A 22,449-nucleotide genomic window follows, 5' to 3' on the forward strand; every position below is an offset into this window, starting at 1 on the left:
ATTACATGTCATGATAAAATTTAGAGGTGTGCCTTAATTGGATTGTTTTAGGTTGCAACCTTATAGAAACCACACCCATTTTTAAATTGCCAATATCACATTTTTCTCAAAGGCGTATTTTCTTTTTCTTTTTTCTTTTTGTTGTCATTTTTCAGTTTACAGTGTTTTGGATATCCAATGTTTGAACACATCTCCTACTTGCAGCGAAACAAAAAATAAGTGGTTTCAAACATTTATCAACCCACTCATTTTCTAAATTTGGACAAATTTTATAAATATATCCTTTTACGTGCATAAAATTGCAACCTTGATTGGGTGTATCAACTCACTAGTCCACACTATCAAATTTATTTGGATGGTATGGATTTGATATTACGTTAAAAGATATGTCGTATTTTGATACTATTCGACAGTGTCAAATTTAAACCATTCAACTAAAATAAATAAATATAGTACACTGCAGCCTTACAACTTTAGAAACCAACTAAAACAAATCATATATAACGCTACAGCCTTACAACCCTTAAAAAAATGTCTCTTAATATTTTTTATTTTATACTTATACCTTTTATATAGGGTTATGTTAAGGTACTCACAATATGGAAAATTTATCATTGTACTCAACAAATTTTAGACACTTCTATACCATTGTTTTGTACATGAAACATTTTTTTAATAGGGGTATTGTTAGTAACGTTGCAGTTTGTATAGAGCTTAGGCTTTGAACAATCAAATTACAGCCTACCTTCAAATAGTTTCGAGAAATGTTGTTTCAATATTGGAAATCTATGTGATAGCCTTAAATGTATTTTCATCTTTATTTATAAAGTTTAAAGCTTCAAAAAATAGTGTAGATCGACAGACTGTGAGAACTTGAAAATCTTGAAAATTGACGGTTAAAAATTGTGTTACAAAATATACTATTTTAAAAACTTAAAATCCATTTTTCTCTCGTGTTCATGCATCTTGATATCGAGATGATCAATTTGAGGATATATGGGCATCAAAACAACCTCTTATAGTGAAAATTTTGAGGTAGGCTCTGATTTGATTGTTTAGAGCCTCAACTTTATATAAACATTTCATTTTTAGTAATGTTCCATATGAGTGATATAACACCCCATGTAGATGACGTCACACCCATCTTAATGATAAAAAATGCCCCTACAAAAAAAAGTCCATGTATAAAGAAAATGTATATAAGTGTCTAAATTTTGTTGAGTACTGTGTTAAATTACTCCATAATGTGAGCATCTATATTTATTAAAAATTATTGATGTACAAAACAAAGATATAAAAGTATCTAAAATTAACATAACCCATATAAAAATTTTATTTTTCTAAAATACCTCCATGACTAAGCCACGTTTGGGTCAGTAATCCAAATTCCTAACTATTTTTGTAAACAGTTAAAAATTGTTGATTAAACATGAAGTTTTGATTGGATTTATCGCAGGTTGGAACTATATCTTCCAAAGACAGTATTTTTTTTTTATGTTCAAGTCGGGCCTCAAAGTCCCACCAAGCCCACATGCCTTTAAAACCTCATCACTTGCAATTTCTTCACATGCACTCCCTCTCGCTTTTTTTTTTTTTTTTTTTTTTACCATTCTCTCACTCGTCTTTTCTTTTTTGTTACCATCTCTCTTTCCACGTCTTTTGATTTTTGTTACCGTCCCTCTCTCCATGTCCTAATTCAAATGGTGTTTGGAAAGCCTATGAGCCTAAGTTCAAGAGCTCCCTACAGCTCAACGCACCCTCCCACTCGAGGGAAAGGTTAGAAGTTTTATACCCCGATCTAGTCGTTCAAGTTAGATCAAATAAGTCATTGATTATTTGATGTATCGAAATATTTTATTTTTAATTCTTATTCTACAAATTATATGAGCGTAAATTTTGGTTGTGCCATCATTTCGATGGAGCACATCTAAAAAATAAAAATAAAAAACAATATTTTTAATAAAATAAAATAATCAAAATACCCCTGAAACTTTCAAGAGTATTTTGATCATTTTATTTTATCAATAATACTTTTCTATATTTTTGCAAGTGTGGGTTTCAGAGAAAAGTGGACGACAAAATTTTGGTGTCAAAATTAATTGTTGAAAAAATAAAAAATAAAAAATAAAACAGTGGTAGACATTGGAATTGGATTCATCTCAACTGTTCATTCAAATCTGATGGCTAGATGAGGGGAAGTATAAAACACTTATACATTAAGGAAAGTATAGAAAGCTTGCCTCTCACTCCAAATGTACACTTCTCTATTTAAACCCCAGTGTGTCTCCCTTTCATCAAACTCTAGATACCTATGTTCCTCTTCTAGGAAAAATATATAAAAAGACTTTTCATTCAAGAGACCTTTCACAATCATTCTTGTCCATTTGAGTTCAAATCGGATAGTTGTGAGTGTATCTTTGAATAGTCTCACAGCTCAAACAAATATTTCCGAAACTTCTTAACATACTCCAAGCCATCCAATATGAAGCCAGGAGTATTTGTGACCTTCGTGTGCCAAAGACAATTTCAATACAATCTCCCTCTTCTATGTGTAATTATTACTTTGTTTTGTAGTTGTTCCCATGTTTTTTCTCCATTTTTATGTATCATTTCACTCTGATAGTTGAATTGGGGTAACACGTTAATAAGTTAAGGGTGTGGTACGCATAAGTTTGCCCTTAAACAATCCAATTAAGGCACACCTCTAAAATTTATCATAAATGTAATTTTGAGAACCTATTTTTATCTCTAATTATAAATTTTTAAATTTGAAAAATGGTTTAAATAAAGTAGATCATAAACATATGAAAATCTAAAAAATAGACGGTCCATATAATATGTTTCAAGACACACTATTTTTGGGATTCAAAATTTTTTTTTTCTTTTCATATTCATTCATCTTGATGTCGAGATGATTAAGGGGGTTTCCAATACCAAAACAAACCTATTTTTCAGGTGCACCTTAATTCTTATATAAACTTTTTCGATTAGTTAATCTCAATGTTGTCTATGCCTATATCTTCCATGTAGCGAGGTTTAGACATTCTGCTGCTTGAAATATAACAAGCTTTTGTAGCTTGAAAAGTGATGCCCGACTTTCCCATTAATGTTTATCAAGATGATTTCTAATGTTTGTGAATTGCTTATAGTCTAAATTTGGAACTGCTCGGCAAACTTGTGTGAAACATAATGCTACTCGATGGCATTGCTTATATTTGTATAGCACTTTGTTGTGTTTCTATGCTCTCTTTGCATCTTGTTTGATTGTGTTACGAAATTTGAGGTGCGAGTTAAGGAATATGAGGTTTCGCACAGGAAGGTTATAATCAACCATAGTGATCAAATGTGAAATTCAACGGCTTTGGGTAGAGGGGTCTAAAAACTTTCTCTTTGAACTTTGAGCTCAATTAATGGAAAACTCCTAACCGTCAGATTTGACGTATAATGTTAATAGTGATTACGACCTCCTTATACTAAAAACAAATAGGTTTTTTTACTTTCCTTTGAGTAATCCATAAGTAATAATTGCTGAAGTGTGTAAGCACATAAAAGTTCACTAATAGAGGGTTTAACTTTTGTATTAACAAACAAATATTTTTAAAAGATATGGGAATGGGGTTGGCGGATGATGCCTTAATACAATATCCAACCCTACATTCCCACAAGCTTAGAACTCTGACCAATACTACTTAAAAATATATCGTGTAGACTATTACGTGACATGAATATTATTTTCAGTAATCATACCCAAAACAATGGAAAGTTTCGGGTAAATTAATCACCCCCTTTAAGCATCGATTATATGGCATGCGTTGATGATTTAGGTGTGACCACTAAAACCATTGGGTGGCAAAATGGAAGACATGAAAGCACATCAGACTGCTGGGTGTCAAAATGGAAGACATGAAAGCACATCAGACTAGGCTATATTCCGCCTGTTGCGGACCTCCAAAATAACTGCTGCAGTTTCCCTAGGGTATTGAAAACTAATCATATAATTCTCAAAATATTGCAGTCATTAACTAGGTAGGATCTATGATGCTGGAGGACAAGTTCTATACAACTGTTTTAAGATCAACTTTGTTTTATGAGACGGAATTTGAACAGTCAAGAAACAATATATGCCCAAAAGATGAGTGTCGCTGAGATGTAGATGTTGAAATTGATGGGTGGCAACAAAAGAAGGGACAAAATTCAAAATGAATTACCTTCAAGAAAACTTAGATGTGGTTCCAATAAGCAATAAGTTGAGATAAAATAGACTTAATGTACAGATGATATGCAACGCAAACCCAATACAACACTTGTTAAGAGGTTCAAGTTAGATCAAGTGGATTGGCTAAAAAAAGACCAACAATAAACCCGAAAAGACATGATTGAAAGTAGTAAAAAATATATAAAGGGTCTTATAATCTTACAGAATGTATGACCTTTTTTTTGGATAAGTGAGTGTATGGCGAGAATGGCGTGGAATTTTGATAGTAATATTGCCGAGCATCATGGTGAAATCTCTGACTCCATTCTCACTAAAAAGCAAGAGCGTTTTGGTAGTAATATTGCCGAACCCCATGGTGAAGTCTTTGACTCCATTGTCACTAAAAGGCAGAAGCCAAATCCCCACTGACATACCACTTTAAGAAAAAAGCCCAAGCTTAATTGGTTAGCGCTTGACGATTTGCAACACTGCATCCTAGGCTCAATTTCTATCAAGGGTAGAGGCCCTCTCCCCACTGAATCACCGCTAAAAAAGGTGAGTGTATAGCCTTGATAGAGCAGAATAGTAGATCACGATTCATGTAGCTGACCCAAAATAATTAGAAAAAAACTTTGATGATGATGATGAACTAGTTATGACCAATCACCACATACGAAAAACTTCATGGACTAATACATTTTCATGCAGTACAATTCAACTGCTATAAACAAAATAGCTGACCAAAAATAATTTCTGGCCAACATTTAAATAAAAAAAAACATCTAGGCATAGAGAAACTAGCCAAGACATTCCTTTATGTACAAAAATGTTATGGTGGCCACATAAAGCTCTGACTCTTCAGTTTACTAAAAGTCTCCTAAAATCTCTCAAGAAATGCTTTTTACACAAAATTGAATTTAAAGTGGCTAAAAAACAATTTGGCTCTTCAGTTTCCTATATCCCTCACTGGTATTGGGGGCACTGCCTCAAAGTCCACTCGTCTTTCTCGCTAAACTGCTTCAGATCAACATTCAAAATATCCTTTCAACTACATCGCAAATAGCAGTTAGAAGCAGTGTCTACAAGCACCTATTAAAGTATTAAACTACCAACAGTTCAAAATGAGTTAGAGAGTATAAACTAGCCATAGTTTCCAACAGTGTTTAACCACTCGGCCAAGTCCACTCAGACTTGGTCCCTTGCCGAGCTGAGTACCTGGGTACAACTCGAGCATATTAAACAAATAAAAAAACATAAAAATTGTATATCATCACGGGATCAATGTGTACATATTGTATGTGTAATTTGGATGTTTTTGCAATGACTTGTGAGCTTTTTCTGTCATACGCCATATTTTTGTAGTTCCCTCTTTTTTTTTTAATCTTTCCGAAATGCCGACAACCATAAATCAAAATTTTCTAAATCCATCTTTCATGACTTTTTCAGCATATTTGGGCATTTTCGGTTTTATTTCATTTTTTAAAATGTATTTTATTTTTAGCAATTTTTATTTAGTAAATTTTTTGGGTTTTGTACTTTACTCAGCCAAATCCACTCGGATTCAGCTGAATTACATAGGCCAGGGCCAAGTTCGAGGCCTGAGCCGAGTTTAAAAACATTGGTTTCAAATGTTGACCAAACTACAATAGATGCGAAGAAGTTTACAGATATATCAGTCATTCATAAAAAATTACAGATGTTAAGTTTGAAATGCATGATAAGAAAACCACTGGGATCGTTCCCTCCCTCTCTCTCTCTCTAATGCATCATAAGACAACCACTGGGATCTCTCCCTCCCTCCCTTTTCTCTCTCTCTCTCTCTCTCTCTCTCTCTCTCTCTAAGCCCACTGTTACACCAAGCAATTAAAAAGGTTGAGTTTGCATGGATAAAGGCAGTTCCATCACAACCACTAGGCAGATGGCAGCATTATTGCAACGATAAGTGGGTTATAGCCTTGTATGCTTTCCAAACGATTCATAGTATCCCAAAACAAGTGAAGTAAAAGGCTGACAAATAACTTGTCCAAGAGCATAATAGTTTATGGGATTGAGGTTCCCATAACAGAGCAGTTCATGAGATTGATATCTCACAAAACAACCATAATAGTTTATGAGATTGAGGTTTTCCTATAATTATTATTCAAATTCTAGCTTAACAAAATTTTGAAAGATTCATCAAAACTTACCCTTATTTGTTTAATCAGATGTTCTGGAAATTTCCCCCGATTTCTGTAATGTAAGTTGAGCTTTCTGAAGCAAATTATTGGAACTTATCCAAAGCTCTTTTGATAGCTTCGGGTCATAAGAAAGAAAGGTCGACTCAAGCGTCCTGCCTTTTCCTCCAAAAAAGTAATGTCCAGATGCTTCCTGAGAGCACAAAACGAGCATTAGTAGAGGTGTAAATTAGTTATGGTAAAATCATAAATGCAATTTAGCTGATGCAACCAAAAAAATGCAATCATACAAAAATACATGATAAATTGTATTTTGATTTTTGCACAACTTTTACAAAACAGCCATTGCTTTTCAGTAGGTGATGAAAGAGATCACCACACTTTTTATAACAAGATGTGAATGTGTCTTCTCAATGGACTTCGAGATGGACAAATAAAAAACTAACAGAAAACACACTCACCAAAATAGCTCAAATTCAAAGTTACAGAAAAAGTACAGAGCTCTCTATCTGCCTCCCATCAAGATCGGGTGTGTAGGGCCATTTTTCTCAATATCTAAAACCATGAAATGGTTCATTTTGCCCTGAAAGCTAGTGGAAACTTTTACTTTTATTACTGAACCAGTTGCAATATTCATTTCACAACAGAACACACTTAAGGAGTATTCCAAAATTATCATCTTTTTTGAGCTCTCTACCGTGCACCAAGCTTTCTGTCCCAGCCAAACAAGTGACTTGAGAAGTTCAAAATTCACTAAGAACACAAGAAAGAAACACTTACTGGAGGTGCAAGGGCTGCATCGATAATAGATTGCACCCCACTTTCAGGAGAGTTCAGAACACACAGAAGATCCAAAGCAGTATAGGCAAGCTCTGCTAAACTTTGAGGGACCTCCCTCATGATGTTAGTTCTTACGACCCCAGGATCAGCGGCCCTGTTAGCCAAACAAAATTCACAAACAATGTTAGCTCAAACAACTTTTATCGAAGCAGTAATTTACGTTTTTTAGCAACCCCACATCAATGAAATTGACAAGATATGTTGAGTATTCAAAAACTTAAATAGGTCTTGATCAATGCCATCAATCGTCGAGTTTTTTTCCCTTTTTTTTTGTTTAAAGAATTAGGGGAATTGAACCTACTCATCACCTAAGTCCAGTCACACTGCTACCACATTGGGAGCGATCATTCAAGAAAGAAAATTATATGCAAGAAAACTCCGGAAATATCCAAGTTTTTTTTTTTTTTTCATCAGTATATCCCAAAATTTTCACTTATAGGGCACCTGACTAGTCAATTTTACTCGATTGAATTTCTCTCACTCAAAACAAGTTTTCATTCATCACCCATTATATCTTTGTAGGAAACAATTTGTGGAGATTTGTGTTGCAGAATTAACAGAAAAAATATAAAATACAAGATAGCAAAAGACAGAAAATGAATGGACTGGATTTGTCTCAACACGTACATGACCGAGATGTGATGAGAAGGATCCGCTAGGAAAAGCTGCCTATGGAGCTCATATGAGAACAGAAGTACACATACTGTTAAGCATCAAGAGAAGAAAATAATGTCGCATTAGTGTTCTTATGAAAAGCACGGAGGCATGCAATGAATTAAAACCACCCCAGTTGTAAAAAGTACAAAACTTTCCCTAATTCCAGGGAGAAAAGTACCCACATTTTGAGTACTCATAAATGCGAGACAATGGATATGATTTTCCACTTGATAAATGCTGCAAATTCCTGCCAGCCAATGACTCCTCATCGAACTGTGCACCAGACACTGCAGGAATAATAAAAAACATAGTTTAGAATGAGATATTTGCGACTTGCTAAAGGATAGCTAATACAATGAGCATATCGATAATATATCCATTGTTTTAATCAAAGATGGTTTGGACATACATAGCATTGCAAAAAAGAGGGGCAGGAAAGAGCTTACCACAATGATGGGTGAAAGATGTGACATTAACTATTCGTGAGGGTTTAGAACTGTTCTTGAGTAGTGGCAAAAGTACATTGGCCATGGAAAATGCACCCATGTAATTAGTCCCCATCATCCTGGATTGGAAATATGAAACAGAACATCACATGAGAGGGAGAGTATTTTGAGCAACCCAAAGAGAGACTTAATGATCTACAAACATTTATTCCCAGGAAAAGCTCCGGTAGTTACTTATCATAGCCTTCAGCTGTGAATCTCCGGGATGTTGCCAATATTCCAGCATTGTTTACCAGAAGTTGAATAGAAGGATGCATGTGTAAATCACAAAGCCATTGTTGAACGGAATTCTTGAAATTCAGTATTGAAGCTAAGGAAGACACATCTACTTGAAATGCTTTTAGGTGAGCATCTTCTTGCTGTTGCTTGATTTCTTCAATGGTCTGTTCCACAATTGGCAGAGACCTGAGGACACAAAAAGATAGAACTATGTCGCTTTGGGCTTTTGGACTTTGGCCTAGGGATTTACCTTGGATAGGAGGTGATCTGAACGGCCAGCTACCAATATGGCAAAGAACAAAAAAATTTAGACAGGGAATATGCATGACTACAGAACTCATCCTAAATCAAACAAGGCATCATACTTGTAACCAAAATCAAATTCATTAGATTGTAATACTGGGTATCAGAGCTAATGTGAACCGTCAACTCTTTGAGCTCTTCACATCGTATACCTACACCAGATTTTGTGGGTTCAAGATTTCCATATTTACCAATTACCAGTAAAAAGGAAAGAGAAGAAATGTATGATAGGTGCAAGTTTAATGGCTATATGTAAATACAACACATGGAAGCATTACTATGTTGAGGAGTGCATATTCCATCCCATGATTTTCTATGTTGCGTAGTTTTGAATGGCTGCCTGCTTTATTATCAAATTCTAACCAAATTCTGATTTGATTACTTATAATGTTTAGCATGCTAATCTCATCACTCACAAAATTACGTCTTAAAACATCGTTGCAAGGGAACTTGATTCCAGATGGCAAACAAGCCGTAACAAACAAAGACTACGCAACATTGTGAAAAATGCATAACAGATAATCTCGATTGACCAATAAAAAGGAGAACTAATATAAATTCAAGATCAATGTGTAAGAAAAGGATCAAAATTCTCTATGGAATTAGTAAAAGATAGATCCAGAAAGTTGAAGAAGTTATATGGAGATTAATATGCCTTTAGAGCTAAATACCCCCATCTATTATTAAATGCCCTAGCGTGCATAAGATTTATCTGGCAGAGTAAGACTCTAGTGGTGCAAAATACAGTGATCTCATTTCAATTCTGTTTTTAAAGATGACAAGAACTCTGCCAAATGAATTGATGCCACCCCAACTAGAGTCATGAATTGCAGGCCATAAACATTGCATTGATGGATTCTACTAAAACATAGAATAGATTTATTTCAGGGGAAGAAAAAGGTCTAAAAAACCATAATAAAATTATTAAGAAATAAAAAGAAAAAATACAAAAGCCAAAAGGTCTAACAGTAATGTTTAACATAGACAGTGATCAGAGTGGACCAAGAGTTCCATTAAAAAATTAATAATTAAAGTAATTTGAATTCAATCGACATCACCCAGTTCATGGTTTGACGAGGATCATGCTTAATGTCAAATAATAACAAGATTAAATTATAACAAAATCTTACCAAGAATTACAAAGTAACGTTCCATTGAAAGAGCGTGAGCTGCTGCTTTGCCCAAACCAGACGTGGCCTATATGCATCAAACACCAAGACAATGAAAAAACAAAATAAACTAAAAGAAAGAAGAGGCATATGAAACATGAAGCATTCAGACTAAATCGAAAACGTCATTGTACATTGGAGAGAAGAACAAAGAGATATGGCTTTATGCATCCACAATATACATATAAGCATTTGTACTTTGGAAAACCATGTAATTCTTACACCTGAAAATTCAGTTTTTTTTTAATTTTCAACCACACTGGATTAAGGGAATTTGCAAACGAGTAAAATGTTATTTGAACAAATAAATGTTCTTTTTCCAACAAAATGATTGATATTACAAAATAGGGCCCTAATATAGAAGGAATTCACAAAAAAACACCATATTTGAGATTTTTACTCAATTATACGATGATACAGTATTTCTGAAATAATTGACAACTTGAAGTAAATGAAACCACGGATTAAGGAAACAATTATATAAGGTTCACACCTTAAAATGTAAGATTTAACAATTCTAAATAAAATATAAGATTTAAAAATTTTGAATATAAAATAAAATATTTTCTAAAATTATATGGTACCTTTCATGAATATGGGGGCCCAATTTAGAACATGTGGGATTGGGTGGGGCCCATGTGTGGTCACCAAAGGGTGGCAGGCCCCACCCAAAAGGACTAACTTGTTCTCCAAGATTGGGTGATAGTTATCCCCTTGTTTGTTGGCTTTTCTTTTGGGTATAACCAATTTACATGATAAGGTTGAATATTTAGTAAATCTTTGATCAAGATTGTTTGAACCAAGAAAAAAATATTTATTTAAAGATTTGATAGGAATAGATCTAGGAAAGGGAGGATAAGGCTCTAACTCATCTCTTTGAATTTTGATGGTGGACCAAAGAGGTGGATGACTCAAATCTCTCACCCCACAAGTCTCCTGAGATTGACGTTCAAGATTTGACCATACGAATTGAGGCAAACCCCAAGGCATAGAAAATCTATAAAAATAGGCTCTCCCACCTCATAAAATCTCTACACTTATTTTTTCTTATCTTTCTCTCTCTCAAATATCTCTTTATAGGTGGCACGGCCCACCTAGGGCTTCAAGATCTCTCCCAAGTTTTTTCTAAGGGGAACATACCCCAACCAAAATCTCTCTCAAGGTCAAAAGGGCACGCCCAAGTCATCTCTCTCGTTTCTAGGTGGCACGCCCCACCTAGGGCTTCAAGATCTCTCCCAAATTTTTCTAAGGGGAACATACCCCAACCAAAATCTCTCTCAAGGCCAAAAGGGCACGCCCAAGTCATCTCTCTCTCGTTTCTAGGTGGCACCCCGAAGCTAAGGTTAACTTGTGGTGGTTTGATTTTTGGGTGACAAAGGGGATGATCCCCTTGCTAGTAGATCTCTCCCTCTCTCTTTGATCTATCTCTCATCTCTCCAAAGATCAAGCCAAATGGGTTTGAGTAAGACTAGGGCAATAAGGCATTAGGTGGTTGGCTTTAGAACGAGATCCATATGCCATTGAGAGGGTTTTGCCATATGTAGGAGAATCAAGAGACCGATCATAGATCCTGAGCACCATCGGAAAGAGGAGATTCGGTGTGGACAATATTAAGCCCGATTGAGGTAATCTCCGGCACTCTCTTTTTGTTTCTAGTCATATTTAATTATATCGTATTTATATTTTCAAGCATAAAAATTGTAGATATTTTCTTTGTTTAAAGAAAATTAGTTTAATGGCATCAAGGTTTTTAAGATCTTGGATTTGTTAGTTTTATTTTCTTTGAAACAAGAGTTATTGTAATAAGACATTGCAATAAGACTACTTGTAAGTAATATTTGCCAAAAGAAAAGAAAAAGAAAAGTGGTGAAAAGAAAAAAAAAAAGAATACATATACTCCGACAAGATTACATTAGTCTTTCATTCATTGGTATCAGAGCTATTGAGACTTGATGTCATTAGTTGTCTTTTCTCTTTATTGAGTCTAGATCAAGCTTGAGAATGAGATCTAAAAAAGCTAATGACCTTTGTGGTCGCGTAATACATCCATGGTTAAAAATTATTGGAATATTCAAACACCGAAAAAAGGTATTCTATAGAATGGGTATTCTCTTCATATCAATGCTCCAAAATAGCCCAGAATACCCATATTCTATAGAATGGGTATTCTCTTCATATCAATGCTCCAAAATAGCCAAGAATACCCATTCTGCAGAGTGCAGAACCTTTTTCGGTGTCTGAATATTCTAATAATTTTTAACCGCAGGTGTATTACGTGACCACGAAGGTCATTAACTTTCTTATATCTCATTCTCAAGCTTGATCTAGACTCAATAAAGAGAAAAGACAACTGATGACATCAAGTATCAATAGCTCTGATACTAATGAAAGAAAGACTAATGTGATATTGTTGGGGAATATATATATCCATATATTTTTTTCTTCTTTTCACCCTTTTTCTTTTGGCAAAGATCACTTACAAGTAGTCTTAATTTCAAAAAAAATAAAACTAATAAATTCAAAATATTAAAAACCTAGATGCCATTAAACGAATGTTCTTTAAACAAAGAAAATACCCACAACTCTTATGCTTGGAATATAAAGATAATATAATTAAATATGATAAGAAACAAAAAAAGAGTGCCAAAGATTACCTCAATCGAGCTTAGTACACCCTACACCGAGTCTCCTCCTTCTAATGGTGCTCGGGATCTATGATCGGTCTCTTGATTTTCCTACATATGGCAAAAACCTCTCAATGACATATAGATCTCGACCTAAAACCAACCACCTAAGGCCTCACTTTGGAGAGATGAGAGTAGATCAAAAAGAGAGGGAGAGATCTACTAGCAAGAGATCCTCCCTTTTGCTACTAAAAAATCAAACCACAACAAGCTAACCTTAGGTTGGGCGTGCCACCTAGAAACGAGAGATATGACTTGGGTGTGCCCTTTTGGCTTGAGAGAGATTTTGGTTGGGGTGTGCCCCTTAGGGAGAGATCTTGAAGCCCATTTGGCTTCAGACAGATTTTGGTTGGAGTGTGGAGAGATCTTGAAGCCCTTTTGGCAAGAGAGATTTCGATTGGGGTGTGCCCCATAGAAAAACTTGGGAGAGATCTTGAAGCCCTAGGTGGAGCGTGCCATTGATAAAAAGATCTTAAAGAGATCTTTGAGAGAGATAAACCGTTAGAGAGAAGAGAAAATAGGTGTAGAGATTTTATGAGGTGCCACCTATAAAGAGATATTTGAGAGAGAGATACACCCTTAGAGAGAAAAGAAAATAGGTGTAGAGATTTTATGAGGTGGGGCAACCTCTTTTATAGATTTTCTATACCTTGGGTTTACCTCAATTCGTAGGTCAAATCTTGATCATCGATTTAAGGAGACTTGTGGGGTGAGAGATTTGAGTCATCCATCTCTTTAGTCCACCATCAAGATTCAAAGAGAAGAGCTAGAAGCATATCTTCTCTTTCCTAAATCTACTCCTATCAAATATTTAAATAAAAAAAATACTATTTTATTTTCTATTTTAGTATATCCAATCTTTATTTCTTAGATTAAGCAATCTTGATTCAAAGATTTACTAAATATTTCAAATATTCAACCTTATCATGTAAGTTGGATATACCCAAAAGATAAGTAAACAAATAATTGGGCCCATATTTATGGAGGGTACCATATACTTTTAGAAAATATTTTATTTTGCACTTAGAATTTTAATTTATATAAGGTTCACACCTTAAAATGTAGAATTAAGGTAAACCTATAAAATCCTTTGAAAAAGGTTGTTTTGATATTGAAAAAATATCTAATTGATCCTCTCGACATCGAGATGTATAGATATAGAGAAAAAGAGAGATTTCAAGTCCTAAAAATAGTATATCTTGCAACATATTATCTGGACCGTCCATTTTCAAGATTTTTATACTAGATTTGAACTATTTTTAGATTTTAAAATCTTATAATTCGAGATAAAAATAGATTCTCACACCATCCTAAGAATTTCCGATGCCAAAATCTCATGACATAGTTTGAAGTTGCACCTTAATTTGATTGTTTAAAGTTGCAACCTTATGCAAACCACACCCATTAAATAAAGAAACAATTCTATTAAATAAAGAAACAATTCCATGAAATGCAAAACAAGTTAACACATGACAGTCAGCATTAAACAGTACCTGCCTGAGTAAAACAGATTAGAGGGGAAAAAGGGAGAGGAAACCATTTTAAATAAATAAAGAAATCAACACTCAATAAAGTGAAACCAATCTAGGTTCAAAATAAGTAAAAGAAAATATAATCCATAAGAAAAGGACTACATAAGAACTTCCGCATAATTAAAAGGTAGAGGACAAATGATTGAAAAATTATAATAAACATATAGAAACAAAAGCTTTGGGAAGAACACGAATATATCAAGCTAAATCAACAATAAAGAAATGGTGGGGGAAAAATGGAAAATGCAATAAATAACTGTTCAAAAAAATAAAGGAAAATAAAATTTACTCCAGTGATTATGCATACAGGCCTGGTACTAGGGTTTAACAACCGGCATAAAGTTTCCCGTAGTTAGACGAAATTTGGGGATAAATGATCTAAAATATAATAAATATGTAGGAGAAAACGTTGTAAACATGAACTTAGGGGAAAAAATTGAAATAATACTATGAACAATAAAGAAATAGTCAAGCTTAAATGGAAAATGGAATAAGGATTCAAAATGATAATGGAAAAAAAAAAGACTTACTCCAGTAATTATGCAAACGGGCCTGGTGCTAGGATTTGGAGGGACGCGAGGAAATGCCGGGGTTTTTATTGAAATTCCCCTGAAAAGGAGCCGTAATTGCGAGAAGATGACAGCTAAGGTCCATAAGATCCCCATTCTCATAAAATCCACTGAGAAAATGAAATTAAGAGCCCTCCGATCCAAAGCCATGGCAGAATCTCAAAAAAACCCTAAAACTTCTCTCTATTAAAACCCTAGAATTCCTTGTCAGAAACCCCGATCATACTCAAAAGCCTAGTTTCATATGAAGAAACCCAAAGCCTTTATTACGCAAAGCCCGAAATATTTCTTCCACTCGATTTATACTTTAGAAACCCGATCTTTCACCTGCAAATCCGGTGAAAGAGCGATTACCGGTGGAAACAAGATTTCCCGTCGTCGTTACCGTACAGATCGTGCACCTTCTTCAAAAGAAAATTGTATTTTATTGTATATGTAATCCTCATGACCATGAAAAATTCGTACAGCCGTAGGATTCGAAACTAGATGGCGAATCAGTGATGACCTTATTGATTTCCCATGGTCATGCGGGAGTAGAATGTCCATTACTCCTTCCATAAAATCCTACTCTCAAATTTTGGGGATGTAACTATTTTTTTTACTAATTAATGCTTAAAAAAAATAATGTCTCGAGATTAAATATATAGTATCCAATTTTTAAAAGTGAGATGTAAATGTTGAAACACTCCAATTTCAAAATTTTTTAAAGAATATCATCTAATAGTTCTTAAATAATTCCCAAATTTAAAAAAATCCTCCCGTCCAACTGAGAAGAAGCGCATCTTCTTCTGACGGAGTAGAAGCACAACTATACTCCTAAAGGAGCATACTATACGTGCCCACCAGCATATTACTCATTTTTTACCATTCCACTATACGAAGCCAGAGGGATAGGGAGAGAGTGTGCGTGCCCTCCCTCTTTAATTAGGGGTGGCAATGGACGCGGAACCGACCTGTGATCTGATGGGTAAACCCGACGCGGTTTGGATTTGGGTCTGTGTTCGGTAATATTTTTTGGGTCGTAAAATATTGTTAATTATTTAATTTTTTGATCGGATCTGTGTGAAATATCGTTAATAGTTTAATTTTTGGATCGGATCCAATCAGGTTTGGGTCTCAGTCTAGGTCCCAAACTATATTTTCAAGTCCAGATTTAGGTCTGGTGAATTTGGGTTTGGAATCAAGTTCCATGCCATTTTTTTAGCCCTGGTGTAGTTCTGGCCGGGCCGACCCGACCCGACCCCGACCCGACATGTTGGTACCCCACTCAATTAGAATCTTGCGAGAGACTTTAGAGACATTGTCGATCGAAGCAAACAAACAACGTACTAACCCATGTGCCATCTTTTTAGCACATTAGAGTGTCCTATACAAACGCTTGGATGCATGCATGAAAGCCAAAAGCTATTATACAGTGTCTCCATCTTAGTAGATAAACATGAGAATTTTTCATCCAAATTTAGTTAGATAAAATTTAGCATATGTTTTCACTCGCCAAATTTAGTTAGATAAAAGTTAGTGTATATTGTCACCCTCTAAATTTAGTTGGGGAAGATTGTGAAGGGGATGATGAGCAATAAAGTTGGTGAAGAGAAGGTGAAGGAGAGTAGCAATGGTAATGAGAAGAGAAGAGATGAATTTGGAAAAGAGGGGGAGAAGAAGAGAGTGGAAGAGAGAGAAAAGGGAATTTTGGGGATGAGAGAGAAAAGGGTGGAGCAGAGAAAGTCATTGCCTCATAAACAACAGGGCTTGAGCAAATGTAAATGATGCAGTACCTCTTTCTTCTTTGATTTGCAGGTTTCATGTGGAATGTAGCTCTTACTTCTCCTCATCCCTCTCTCTCTCTTACTATCTCTCTTTTTGTAACTCTCTTCATAATTCTCTACTCTTTTTCTCTTACACTATCTCTCTCTATTATTTGTCATTGAATAATGCTTATTTCGGAGCACCGTCTGAAGTTCCAATTTTCGGATCATGGTTTTTTTTAAAAAAAGTAACAAGCGAGGTTCTAATTCTTGGATCGAGATTTTTTTTTAAAAAATAACAAGCGGTCTAAAGATGGAGATGTCAGACCTATCAAAAAATCGAGCTGTACACAGTCCAAGGGGTGGTAAGTTGTTTTCTATCAAAAAAGTACATGTATGAGGACTCGAACTGCGGACCGCTTGGGCACCTGAAATTTGGTACACTGCCCTACTAAATAATAAAAAAATAAAAATAAAATGCGGTTCTAAGTATCCCATCCTCGGATCAAGAGGTAATTTTGGGGAAAGAATATTACGTGTTTACTAATTTATTTATTTTTTTTTGTAATTTTTCAGCTATAAACGAAGTATACTGTATTTTCAATACTTTTTTTAAGGGCCGTATGTATTTTTCTTTTGGTTTTATGAAAGGGGAATGTGACCCCAACAACATATGAGTTAAATTTGATTTCACTTTTTTGTCGATCTGAATTGAAAGTTGCGATTATTCATGTCATGTCACGTCAAACACTGTTTTATTTTTCATTCTTTTTCTATGAAAATTTTTTGGATGAAATTTTGGGCCTCCAATCATAAAATTAAGGCAAACCTGAAAAATATAAAAAAAATATTTTCCATAGAAATAAATGAAGAAATTCCCCTTAAACTTTGAGGGTGCTCGTAATTGTTATCATATTGTTTTTATTTTTATTATATGCGTTCTTGTCAGATCTACGTATACCTCAAATTTTGCTTTAATAAGGGCATTTTTTTTTTATGCTTCCTTAACAACATAGAAGTTCTTTCCTCTTTTTTTATCCAACCCTCCATCTTGAATGGAGGGTAAGATTGTTCCAATCACAATGTTATGTCTCTACATTATTTTATTTTTAATTTTTTTTATAAAATATTTTGACATTAAATTTTGGATGTCCATTCCTCTATTAAACTCATACTAGCGAAAAATATAAAAAAATATTTTCAATAAAATAATATGATAAAAATATTTTTGAAAGTTTTAAGGGGTATTTTGGTCATTACAATTAATTGAAAAATTATTTTTAATATTTTTTATAGGTGCGCTCCAATGAGAAGATGACACGTATCAAATTTCATATTCATACAATTTGTATAAAAAAAGTTAAAAATAAAATACTTTGAGACATCAAATCTAAGATCAAATAGTGAGTAGCTCTCTTGATCAAAATTGGACAGCTGGATGGTAATGAGAGGATAGAATTTCTATGTTGTAGGGAAAGCATGGAAACCTTTCTCTACCATATAGGTGGATGAGCATGGAAACCTTTCTCTACCGTATAGGTGGATGGGTTTCTATAGAAACATTTTCCTTTATGAAAAGTTTATTTCCTTAAATCACTACACACGCCAGTATTTGAATCAATACATGCAGTCAATCAAAGCCTAATTTGAGTCCTAATTTATATTTCTTTGTTGTGGTGTCCATTGTAAACCTTTTTCTTTAAGGTTTTCTTAAGAGATAATTGTATGAATGACCCTATCATGTCCTTGTCAAACTGGCCAACAATTTGGAACAATCTCTCTCGAAATGTAATATATTATTGAAGGTAGATTTAGAAGATAACATCTGGAAAAATCGATTACTAATAATAAGATAATAAAAAAATGAGTCGTAGAATATGATCTTAAAAGATTACTACTCCTCCAAGAAGTTTTAAAGGAAAGTCCAGTCCAAATTACTTTAGTACAATTTACATCATGTACATGATTAATTTACGAAAGAAAACATATAATCAATTAAGGACGTGGTTCATATTAGGTGTCAAATCTTAAATACTCAAGTAAGGTGCATTTTTTAATCTTATTAAAAGATGTAGTTTCGGCGTCGAAAATTTTTACGATGGAATTTATTGTCACACTTAATAATAAATTTTAAAGCTCTAAAAATGGAGTAGATCAATCCGATCTATAAACATTTAAATTTAGGGATTGCATACAATGTGATCATTTATTTTTTTTTTACAGGAAGGTCACAATTAGTTACAATCAGTTTGATGTGAAATCTGATAGCTTGGATGTGTTATAAAGCTTCAGAAATTTTTTTTTGAACTTTGAACTTGGTCAATAAAATAAATATAGCTACTCAATTTTACATTCAATGGTCAAGATTAATTATGACCACTTTGTACTAAAGATAAATGATTTCATTATATATTGTTTTTTAAATTTTTTGAAAATAGACACTGGGTTATAATATGCACTATTTTTCAGGACTTTGAAATTCAATTTATATATATATACCTCGGGTCAAGATGATCAACTGTCTAGGTTTTCAATTTCAAAATATTGTTTTGGAATGGATTTTTAAGGTAGCCCTTACTTCTATAATCTAAGATTAAAAACTTATATAAACCTCGGTTGTATGGTAAGTTATGGTAAGATTTGTGTCATATGCAATCACAGTTTCAAAGACTAGGATTAGATTTAGGAACATTTTTTTTTTTTTTTTTGGCAATAGCCCTATTTTTTTCAAATATATTTTTATTTATTTATTTAAAAATCGAACTTGAGATATAGCATTGCTTGACGTCAATTGCTAACTACTTGAGCACAAATCCAAGCCCAAGCCCAATTCCTCTCTTCAAACCTCTTTTCTTAAGTAGGAGGCATGCCGCTCTGACCACAAAAGGGTCAATTCTTTTGAAGTCTTATTCATGTTTAAAATGTTGCCATCCTAAAGCTTCCCTAACACTATTAATAGGGCTGAGAATTTATCCGATCATACCTGGAACCTAAATTTCAGACTTTATCCGATGGGTCGGATCTGGATCTAAATATTGGATTTAAATAGTAATTTAGATTGGATTTGGGTACAAGTGGATTCGATCCGACTCAGTTATTAAAATATCATATATCATATATATGAATACATTATATAGTAACAAAACCCTCTTTAAACACGTTCTGTATGTTATTTTTATTATATATTATTTTATTTTATAGATATAAAATAATATATAACATAATTTTTTACGTTTGATTAGATCTAATTTAGATCCGAATTCCATATATATATTTTTAGATCGAGATTCGAATCTGAATATTTGGAATCCAGGCCATCCCATATAGAATTTTCGGATCCAAATGTGAATCTCCATGGACCCAGACCCCCATCCCACCCCTTCTCAGCCCTGCCATTAAAACGCGTTTTTTGTATTTGCCAGAGAAGTGAACATCTTAGAATTGCTAAGGGTATAGAAAAGAAAAAACAAAAAAAAAGCTGCTTTTTTGACATGATTCTCACATAAATGTATTTCACTTTTATCAACAATACAATTCATCATTGAAGGCCAACCCTATTCCACTATAAAGGATTCGCCTATCCATCATCCAATATGATTTACGTTATTTAACTCCTTTTTTTTTTTTGTCTTTTCTAAAGTTAGAAAGTGATGCAAATTGATGTAGGGAGAATAACAACACTAGAAAAATAAAAAGAAAAGGTTTAGCGAATATACCGTATTTCATAAGTCTAAGAGGAAATTCATCTCAAAATAATTTTTTCGACCAAATTTTATTAACTCATTTATTTGAAGCCAAACGTCCCCATAGACTAAAAAAATTAATAAACTCATTCATTTAAAGGGAAACGTCTTTTAAATAGACTAAAAAAATTAATAAAGAAAGATAGACAATGGACTTTCCTATTTTATTGCTCCCCCTATTTTCCTATCTCTTAACCTAGTTTTTTGATCATCCCTATCTTCTTTCTTTAACCACCATGTACCAAAATTTTTCCACATTTTATCCAAAGCGATGCTTCCCACGTTTTTATGTAAAGCATTCCTAATAAAACTCCCTTAGATTTAACTAACTCCCCTAATTTAACATTATCTAATTACCTTTCTAAACTAACCAACCAATTGATAAGTATCATGCACATGCACAAACGAAACTCATGCTCACCTATCCCTGCGTACCTCCTAATTTAAAAGATAAACTAAAAAACTAATCATAAAAAAAATTAATTAATTAATATTTTTTTCACTGCATCGTTTTTTTTCTCGGGGTTGGGAGAAGCTCGACCTCGAGCTTGATTCAAAGCGGATCTCCTTCTTCATCACCATGGAGGTCTATTTGTTGCATGTGATATTTTGGAACTTCTCTTTCTTCCTCAGTCAAGTGTACCTCTATTTTCTTTTTTGGGCATTCAAACGAACGATGTTGTTGTTCGTTGCATCGACAACACATAAACTTTGCAGCATCTTTTTTTTCTTCATTAAATTTCGGTTGGCGTAAAACCTCCTTCTGGGGTAAAAGCACTTATTGCTGCTCCATTGGTATTTCGTTTCTACTCGTAAAGAAACGTCACCCCTTATGGTAGGTTGAATGCCATTTACATATCAGTGCTCCATTGGTATTTCATTTGTACTCGTAAAACAAGTTGAAAAGCTTCACTTAAAGAAACCTCATCCCTAATGGTAGGTTGAAGGTTATTTACATATTGAGCAATCTTTTGTCCTTTCGCCTCTTGGAGGTTATTTCGAACAACTAATTGATAAAACTCCCCGGTATAATCATCTACTTTTTTTTTTTTTCATTATGTCGAAGATTTTGGAGTTCTTGAAAGAAAATTTGCTCATCTTCATTAAATTTCGGTTGGCGTAAAACCTCATTCTAGGGTAAAAGCGCTTATCGGTGCTCCATTGGTATTTCGTTTTTACTCATAAAACAAGTTGAAAAGCTTCACTTAAAGTCCATGGGTGATGTAGAAAAACCTCATCCCTAATGGTAGGTTGAAGGCCATTTACATATCGAGCAATCTTTTGTCCTTCTGTCTCTAGGAGGTTATCTCGAGCAATGAATTGATAAAACTCCCCAGTATAATCTTTTACTTTTTTTTCATTATGTCGAAGATTTTGGAGTTCAGAAAATTTGCTCATGATCAGCAAGAAGAAATTTTTTTCTCAATTTCTTTTTCATCTTTTGCCAGTCAGTACTTTTTCCGTTTCCATTACGAATTCGGGATTGTTGAACCTGCTCCCACCAGGCCGCAGCGTACCCACAGAGCTTGGTAGCAACAAGTTTAACCTTACGTTCCTCTGGCAATTCATTTCATTCAAAATAATTTTCAATTGCACTTAACCAATCAATAAAGCCTTCGATGTGGAGCTTACCATGAAATTCTGGGATGTCGACTTTAATACCAAAATCTCGTGGTCAATTTATAGGACGTGGATTTGGCTTACAATCTTCTCGTGGTGGTCATTCTATAGAACGCGGATCTGACCTATAATCTTCTCATGGTCGCTCTATAGGACCTTGTAATCTTCGTTACGCTCAAAATCAACAACCTGGTTTTGTCGTGGAATTCCTGATGCAAGAGTAATGTGGTTGCTAGTACCTTCTTCGTGAGAAAGGTTATTCTCCAACCGCTGCAACCTCTGATCCAATCGTTGCATCATCTGATTCATCTCTCATACTTTAGTTCGAAAATCCTCTAGGGCTTTAGTTCTAATTTCTTCCCAACGATCATCCATAGCCGGAGTCGGATTAGCTTGGTTTGCTTTTGGTGGCATTGTAAACTCTAGACCTAACTTGCTCTCTTGATCTGACTTGCTCTGATACCAACTGATGCAGGGAGAATAATAACACCAG

The 22,449-nt window shown here is 34.2% G+C and overlaps 1 protein-coding gene across 6 annotated transcripts; it reads right to left on the bottom strand.

Annotated features, from left to right (window-relative positions):
- Positions 1 to 4,866: 4,866 nt before the first annotated feature.
- Positions 4,867 to 15,111, bottom strand: LOC18442018 (uncharacterized). 6 transcript variants are annotated; one of them, XM_011627872.3, is made up of 10 exons: positions 14,810 to 15,111; positions 10,025 to 10,091; positions 8,842 to 8,870; positions 8,547 to 8,755; positions 8,313 to 8,431; positions 8,049 to 8,153; positions 7,837 to 7,912; positions 7,150 to 7,303; positions 6,382 to 6,562; positions 4,867 to 5,209 (listed from the first exon to the last, which is right to left on the bottom strand). In XM_011627872.3, exons 1-9 carry the CDS (start codon positions 14,996 to 14,998, stop codon positions 6,392 to 6,394), a joined length of 1,119 nt encoding a protein of 372 aa, XP_011626174.1. In that variant the 5' UTR covers positions 14,999 to 15,111; the 3' UTR covers positions 4,867 to 5,209; positions 6,382 to 6,391. The 6 variants fall into 6 exon arrangements, with proteins under 6 accessions (XP_011626174.1, XP_020527702.1, XP_006852304.1 ...); XM_020672043.2 differs by having other exon boundaries at positions 4,867 to 5,212; XM_006852242.4 differs by having other exon boundaries at positions 4,867 to 5,243.
- Positions 15,112 to 22,449: the final 7,338 nt, after the last annotated feature.

The sequence above is a fragment of the Amborella trichopoda genome, chromosome 6 (genome assembly GCF_054954075.1).
Source record: "Amborella trichopoda isolate Santa Cruz 75 chromosome 6, AtrichopodaSantaCruz75HAP2 v2.0, whole genome shotgun sequence".
Lineage (NCBI taxonomy): Eukaryota > Viridiplantae > Streptophyta > Magnoliopsida > Amborellales > Amborellaceae > Amborella > Amborella trichopoda.